The following is an 8,613-nucleotide window of genomic DNA, read 5'->3' as shown; positions in this document are numbered from 1 at the left end:
ACATTTCTTCTCTCTCTCTCTCTCTCTCTCTCTCTCTCTCTCTCTCTCTCTCTCTCTCTCTCTCTCTCTCTCACACACACACACACACACACACACTTTTTTCCTGACATAACTATTTTTAGAAGATTTCACAATAGGATAAAAGAGTCATTTACCAAATAGAACCCGTGTTCCTTTGAGAAACTTCTGTACCCTAGGGGTCCAGTCGCCCCAGCCTGGGAACCCCTGGATGGAATGCTAGACACACTAGATTTCTAATCAGGAAGTCATGGGTTTGGATTTCACTTCAGGCATATGCTAGCTGTGGGGATTCTGGGCAAGTCATTTTTTTCAGTGCCTCATTTTCCCCATCTGCAAAATGAGGAGACAAAGACAGCACTGTCTCACAGTGTGGTGTGTATCAAATAAAAATATGTATAGAAGGGCAGCTGGGAGCCAGGTCTGGAGATGGGAGGTCTTGGGTTCAAATCTGGCCTCAGACACATCCTGGCTGTGTGACCCTGGGCAAGTCACTTAAATCCCCACTGACTAGCCCTCACCACTCTTCTGCTTTGGAGCCAACACTTAGTATCAATTCTAAGACAGAAGTAAGGGTTTAAAAAAAAGGAAGAGAGAAAATGTATTAGAAAGCATTTTATAACCCATAAAACACTGCATGGGACAAGTGTTTTTATTATCTTCCACTATTACAGAATATTTATTTTATGGATAATTTAGCTTTCTTTCTAGGTATACAATAAATTGGTCGCACATCTTTCCAAGCTATCTCACTTGTCTCTCATTTCTTCTTGGACCTTTCTCATGAAGGTCTCATGAAGAAGATGAGCCTTGAATGGAGCTAGAGGTGAGGAGGGAGGGCATTCCAGGAGGAGGGCACAGGTTGTGCAAAGATCAAGAGAAGGGAGATGAAATCTTGTGTCCTTTAGCTGGACCACTGAGTGAAGGAGGCAGAGGTCTGGGAAGTCACTCTGAACTGATTTTCTCTGGTCCCAAATCCTTCCCAGCTCTAACATTCTCTATCCCAAAGGCCTTCCTAGCCCTGACCTTCCCTGTTCTAAGCTCCCTCCCAACCCCGATGCTCCTTGTTCTCAGCCTCTGCCAGCTCTGACGTTCTGTTTGTCCTGCTGTGTCTGCTCTGTGACCTTCCTTCCCTAGCCAGTGAGCCAGGACTCAATTCTCCCAGATCAGCTCTGTCAGAGGGAGTTTCTCTTCTGCTCTCTCTGTGGGAGCCATCTGGCTGGCGCCTCTTCCCAGATCCCAGGATATAAACTGGCAAAGTCAATAAGGGCTTGGGTGACAGGCCTGGGAGGGGCGAATGAACCTAGTGGGAGCTCCTGTTTGGGGTATTCTGGAGGGACACTCAGCATTCTAGCTGGATACCATCTTCCAGGGTCACACAGCTAGGAAAAGACTGAGGTCAAATTTGAACCCAGGACCTCCTGTTCCTAGGCTTGACTCTTGATCCACTGAGCCACCCAGCTGCCCTTCTACTTTCTTTAAGCAGAGGCTGGTTGTTCATTTGTCAGCATAATAATAATAATAATAATAACAATGACAACAATAATAACAATGACAACAATAATAACAATGACAACAATAATAACACATAGTTAGCATTTGTCACAGTATCTCATTTTATCTTTACAACAGCTCTGGGAAGCAGGTACTCTTATTATCCCCATTTACAGATGAGAGAACGGAGGCAGATAGAGTTTAAGGGGCCTGTCCATTATCCCATCAAGTGATTATCTGAAGCAAGATTTGAACTTGAGCCTCTGACTCCAAGTTCACTGTTCTCTCCACTCACCCCGGCTATCCGATTATGGTTTAGGGGGGATTCTTTTCAAGGATAAATTAGACTAGGGGGACATTAAGGTCACCTCCAACTCTACTTTAGTGATTCTGCTCAGCCCCAGAAGGAAGGACAAGGGACAAAAATTTAGGTTTCAAAGAAGGAAAGATTTCATGATGAGCAATGTGGCTAAATGGAGTGGATTGCCTTGGGAGGTCATAGGTTCACACTTATGATAGAACCTCAAACAAAGGCTGATTTTTGGGTGCAGGAGATTCATTTTCAGGCACATGTAAGACTATATGGTGCCAGAGGTCCAATCCTAACATTCTGCGATTCCCTTTGGGTCCAGTTGTTAAGCCTAGAAGCACTCTGGCCCTCCACTTTGTCTGCAGTGGGACCATGACGGACTTTGCCAAATGGTTTTGCTGTACTCTAGATAAATGACTTTGACCACATTCCCCTGACTAGTAACCCTTCGTCAAAGCAGGACGTAAGGTTAAACTGGCACAAGCTGCTGCTCTTGAGGAAGACGTGGCTGAAGCTTTGTGATCACTACTTCCTTCTCCAGTTGTTCACTAGTCATACCTTTAACAAATGATAGGTTCTGGAATTTTGCCAGGATTGAAGTTGATTTCCCTAGCCTACATTTTATAAATAATACTCTCCTCTCTGATTGAAAATCAGACTAACATTTAACTGTCTCCTATCTGGGGAACCTCCCCCATTCTGCATGACCTTTCAGACATCAATGAGAGAAGCTCAGAACTTGCATCCATCTTGTGTTTCATCTGATGACTTGAATTCATCTAGGGCAGTGATGGTGAATGTATGGCACGGGTGCAAAAGACGGCACACGGAGCACTCTCTTTGGGCACTCGGCCACCCTCCTGGGGGCCTTCTCCCCTCCCCCACCAGAGTTTATTACTGGAAAGTGTATTACAAATCTTGAACCCTTGAACTCCATCTCCCAGAATTCTTTTTCATCTCCCAGAATCCTTTTCCTTTGTCCACATAGCATCCTTACGTATAGTAAATAAGTTTGCCGAGACCTCGCCCTTTCGCTCCCTTCTTTCTCAACCATGGCTGGGTTAGCTCCCTGTTTACTCTAGCTTTTTTTTCCCTTTACTTCAAGTTATTATTAAGAAATCTTTTAAATATAATACTTGGATATATTGTATATTAATTTTTAAGATTACAAAAGGCAGAGGGACTCGGGCAGAGTTGCTCCCCCTCTCCCTCTCCACTTTACCTGATGACATCTTTTTCACATGCCCCACTCTTCCGCCCAGCAGCTCAATGGGAGTGCACAAGGGATAAGGTGGGCAGCTCACAGGCAGCAGAGCTGGAGGGGAGCAGAGAGCTTGGGTCACTCCCCTCCCCCTCTCTACACTCACTGAGGATATTCTTCACTTCACCCATCTCTCCACCCAGCAGCCCAATGGGAATGATTCCTCTCTCCCCTGTATGGGGTAAGGGAGGGGGCACGGCACGTGGTCTCTGGGGGAGGGCCTGGCCCAGCACTCAGTCTTGGGGGGACCAGCACTCCATCTCCAAAAGGCTTGCCATCACTGATCTAGGGCATCTTGGTGCTAGCACTCTTACTACCTCTATACTTCTCATAGGTTTTCCTATTAGCCCTTTTGGCTCTGCCTTTTCTAATCCAAAGATTATTTCCTTGTCTTAGAAAATAAAAAACAAACAAACTTGAAAGTTGAGCAGAGTTGTTATCCTGTCCACCCCATCACCACTTTCAAGATCCCATCCCTTCTTTTGTTTCTTTCCTTCCCATGATTTGGCTGACAAAAATGGTTTTCATGGACCTTAGTGTCCTTTGACAGCCTCAGTCCATTCTGAGCTTTGATCCCCCACCCCGGACACTATTCTGACAGGACCGTACCACCCTTGGGCGTTCAGACTCTGTAACTTGCCTTTGCCATGTAAGATCTATCTTTTAAAAAACCGATGACATTTTTTCAAAACCAAAGTTGATTGAGGCTTCCTCATTTCCTCCTTTTTGTATCCTCATCTAATTTCATCTCTAAGCACTTCCCATTCTTCTTAATGTCCTTTGCTGGAGCTTCATCCACATCCACTAACCGGGTGTCCCCCAGGACTCTGTCCTGAGCCCTTTTCTCTTTCCCCCTCCACCTTCAGGGACAGACATCCTCAGTTCCTATGTGTTCACTTATCATCTCCATGTAGATGACTCCCAGATCACCCACCCAACCCAAAATCATTCAGCAAAATCAGCAGTGTCATCCCAGTCATAATGGCCCACCTCTCCAGGCCATAGGATTTAGCTCTAGAAGCAGCGTCTGAAGTCAGAGTCTAACTCTCTCCAGTTAAAGAAGAATGAAGGGAAAGAAGAGCCAAGAGGAGGATTTAGACCAGGGAGGGATATCCGACACAACAATCACCTCGTTACCCAGATGAGTCGATCGCATAGCCCAGGCGAGGGTCTTCTAATGGACTACATCTCGGGTAGTTACTAGTTATTCTCTGTCTTTCTCTGGATGTTCAAAGGATCAGATGGAGACCCAGCAATGGCAAGTGACTTTTCCGTAGTTATGCAACAAGTTCAAGGAAGAGCCAGGATTAGAACCCTGATCCCCAGACTCCAAATCCAGTGTTTTACGCCGTATGTCATAGCGTATGTGGAATTGTGGTTCAGACTGTGACTACGATCAGATTTCAGAGAAAGGATTAAAACTAGCTATACTCTACTAGCCAAGGTTTCCTCTTCCCAAAGCATCAAGGACCCACCCAAGGGCTGGGGGGAGGGACCCAGAGGGCCTGATTTCAAGCTGGCAGTGAGTTCAGCGATGATCCTTTGACCAAGAAAATAATCTTCTCTTTCTGGGCTGGAGTCAACTGGCATCTGTCACTTTGCTCTGGCAGCTGGCTGATGGGGCCCAGGTGTGGCCAACGTCTTTGTTGTTTACCTCCTGGGCTCAGTGGTGGGGAGAGAGAGCCCGAAGGTGGGTCTGGAAGGGGAGAGAGAAAGAGGTGGGTCTAAGTCTGGGACACTAGTGCCAGCTGGAGTGGAAAGAGGCCTGCCCTGGGAGGCCAGATGCTTGGGTGGGAGCCCTGTTCTAAGGCTTAACGGGTAACCAAATTCACTACAGGTTCACTCAGTTTCCCTACTTGTTAAAAAAAAAGATGATCCTTTGATCTTACTCGCATTTTAACCAGTCAGTGAACAGTTTATTAAATACTTACTACATTCCAGGCACTGCGTTAGGTGCTGGGAATACGAGGATAAAATGGAAACATCTCCCTTGCTGTCAGGGCAAGGGCTATGTTCATAGCCAAGTAAATATCATCACCCTGCAAGAGGTGGGCTGGACTTTATTCTTGTAATGGCCCAGAATCTCATGTTCTTGGTTATTCTCTCTGTCTTTCTCTCTCTCTGTCTCTTTCTCTTCAATCCTTCCCTGTGGACCATTTTCTTTCCTACTGCCTACAAGCATGCCTGCCTCCCCAGTCCATAAGAAAAGCCCTCACCAGATTTTGCCATCCCCTCTATCCATTACCTGACTTCTTCCTCACTTCTGTCTTTTCATATTTGGGTCTTCAGCACACAGTGCTTGGCACATGGTAAGAAGCTAATAAATACTTATTCATTAAAAAAAAACTCTTACCTTCTGCCTTGGAATCAGTACTAAATATTAGTTCCAAGGCAGAAGAGTAGTAAGGGATACGTAACAGGGTTAAGTGACTTGCCCAGGGTCACACAGCTAAGACATGTCTGAGGCCAAATTTGAACCTAGGACCTCCTGTTTCCCAGTCTGTATAGTTCTATCCACTCTGCCATCTACCCACCCCTCACTCATTCATTCTGGAAAAACCTGTCTGTATACTACATTGCTGCTGCTTCTCTTGTTCTCTCTCTTTTTTAACGTTTGAAAATTTTTATTTAATTATTTAATTAAGAATATTTTTCCATGGTTCCATGATTCATGTTTTTTCCCTCCCCTTCCCCACCCCCCTCCCATAGCCACTGCTCAATTCCCCTGGGTTTTACATGTGCCATTGATCAAGACCTATTTCCATATTATTGATATTTGTACTAGGGTGATTGTTTAGCTCGTTCTCTTGTAAACCCTCTGAGAACCTGTCTTCTGATCTTATCATTTGACTGGAATTGCCCTCTCCGGGATCACCAGTCCTTTAGTGCCCAGTCTCATGGCTTCTTCTCATCCCTCCTGAACTCTGCAGGATCTGACACCACTGATCTCCTCCTGCATCTTCTCAACTTTCTCTTGGTTCTCCCTGCTTCTCTGAGCAGTCCTTCTCAGTCTCTTTTGCTGGATCTTTATCCAAGTCATGCCCATTAACTCTGGATGTCCCAAAAAGCTCTGCCTTCAGCCTCCTCCTCTTCTCCTCTCTTTTGGTGATCTCATCAGCTCCCATGAGTTCAGTTACCATCTCCAGGCAGTTGACTACTGAGTTCTACATCACAGAAGGATGGAGAGCTGGACAGATAGAAGGGTGGACACTCACTAAGTGGCCAGGCATTGGGCTCGGTGGGATTTAGACAGGAAGGAATGGGAGGACCAATGTCAATCTCCTGCTTATTTCCCAATAGCCTCTCCTCAGTGGAGGCAGATACTTTGGAAAAAGCTTTAGAAGCCTTCAAAGGCTATAGAAAAGTCAACTTGGTAGCAGAGTGGACTGAATGCTAGACTTGGAAGACCTGAGTTTGAATTCTATCTCAGATACTTGCTAGCTGTGTGACTATGGGCAAATCACTCAACCACCCTGTGTTTCAGTTTCCTCATCTTTATATGAAGGAGATCTATTTGGTGATATCAAAGATCCATTCTGGCTTGATACTTATCATATTCTTCTCTCTGAAGCTTTGTGATAGTAGATGAGTCATTTTTCTCTTGGAGACAAAGTTTTTAATTTATGAAATGGGGACACTGATACTTATACGCCCTAACTTGGAGTTGCTGTCAATGGTTATAGAAATACAAGATTATTATTATGGTTCCAGCTCCATTCCCATATTTTCTCCATATTTCACTAAATCTTATTTTTGTCCCTCTTTCTTAGTAGCTGGGCATCTTCCTCAGTCCCCACCTATGAGATGGCCATGAGCTGTAGCCCTCCTGTCCCAGAAGAGGAAGAAGAGAGTGGACCACCTCCATACAGCAGAACAAATGGCATGGCAGCAGGAGGACTGACTCGAAGCATATCAGATGGGGCACTGCTGGTCCCTTCCCAGCCAGAGATGTGGGGAAACCAAGGCATAGCCTGGGTCAGCCCCCCACCTAGCTATGAGAGCATCAATGCCTATGGCCTATGACTGACACCCCATCCTGAACCAAAGTCTTCTTTGGATGTTTGATAGCTGATGCCAGCCAGGTGGGGGCTAACCAGGAACCCATTTGGAGGAGTTAAAGCCCAGACTGGCTTCTGTCACCTCTCCAGAGACAATATTTAGCCTCGGTTGCCTTTGTTCCCAGGAGTCAAAAAGAGGTTATGTTTGGACTTGAATCCAGGTTAGACCTGGATTTGGATCCTCAGTGGACCATTGACTTGTTGTGTGACTGAACAAATGCTTTTGCCTCTCTTGTTTTTTTTCTTACTTGAAAAACAAGAATCTTAATCCCTGCCCTATAGACCTCTGGGGGATGTAGCATCAGATGAGATAACAAATCTTAAATAGTTTTGTAAACTAGAGATGTGAGGAATTGTCTTTATTGGTGCCTGGATATTTGGGTGGCCTTACACAGAAACATCTATCCTGGGGCAGAGGGATTTCAGTGTCTTTATGACCCCAACCCCCTACTATACCTCCTTACCTTCCCCCATCAACTCCCAGGAAACAAAATGTGTCAAAGAGGAAGAACTAGGACAAATCACTTCCCTCAGCCTCAGTTTCCTCATCTGTAAAGTGGGGAGAATCATCTTTGCCTTCCCTTTCTCCCTTGACTGTTGTAAAAGTCAAACCAGCCAGATTTAGAGCTGTTATCAGGTGCTTGAACCTTAGTGTGAATGATGACTGGGCACTGACCTAGTTGGGACAAGCCCTTCACCAGGAAAAGCCTGAAGAGAGCAGGCTCCTAGACCCAGGAGGATTTGGCCCAGGAAGGAAGGGAGGGGATGGCATAGGAAGAGCCCAGGGAGGATTCAGAAATGAGTCAGTCCACAACCATCCATCAGAGTTTATCTATCTCCTTTCTCTAAGGCTGGGAGTACAAGGTATATCAAGGAGGAAGGAAAAGGAAGTAGTTCTCTACATCACGGAGTTAATCGTTTGATACAGATAGCAAAGGAAAATCAGTATGGAAGAGCTAGGAGGAATGGGGTGTGGGATGCTGGGATAGAGAATGTCAGCTGAGGGGCCTTAGAACAGGAAAGGTCAGAATTGGGAGGGACAAAGAAAGTAAAGGGCACTGAAGGGCACCCCACTGGAGAAGAGCCCAATTCCTTTGAATCTCATGCTCTTTTACATCCATTTTTCCTTTTTCTGGTGAGTCTCCCCTTATAACAGGGACTTTTGCTGAGAGCAAGGACTGGATTTTTAGTTTCTTTTTTGTTTGCCCCAGGTGTCCCCAGCCTCGAGCTAATAGTAGTTGATTAGTAAAGGCTTCTTGAGCTGCAACTGAGGCAAGGGCCATTGATACCTTATCCCAAATAAAGAGACACATGGCCACCACACCATTGACAGTTCTCAGACTACAATACTCCTCTGAGAATGGCTTTGGGCAAAGAACCCTGGACCAGGACTCTGGAAACCTGGAATCTGATCTTACCCTTGCCACTACCTTATTTTGTGGTCTTTGGCAAGTCAGTTCCCTGTCTGGGCC

General features: G+C 45.7%; 1 protein-coding gene across 1 annotated transcript in view; it reads left to right on the top strand.

The window, feature by feature from the left end:
* The window catches only part of TMEM61 (transmembrane protein 61), a 14,921-nt gene extending 7,440 nt beyond the window's left edge, over nucleotides 1-7,481 (top strand). Inside the window, exon 2 of the mRNA XM_044674793.1 lies at nucleotides 6,854-7,481. Within this exon, the coding sequence (XP_044530728.1) occupies nucleotides 6,854-7,106 (253 nt within the window). The 3' untranslated portion in view covers nucleotides 7,107-7,481. The remainder of the gene's footprint in view (nucleotides 1-6,853) is intronic.
* Nucleotides 7,482-8,613: the final 1,132 nt, after the last annotated feature.

This window comes from Gracilinanus agilis, chromosome 4 (genome assembly GCF_016433145.1).
Source record: "Gracilinanus agilis isolate LMUSP501 chromosome 4, AgileGrace, whole genome shotgun sequence".
Taxonomy (NCBI): Eukaryota; Metazoa; Chordata; class Mammalia; order Didelphimorphia; family Didelphidae; genus Gracilinanus; species Gracilinanus agilis.
This window is presented reverse-complemented; position numbering and strand designations above follow the sequence as displayed.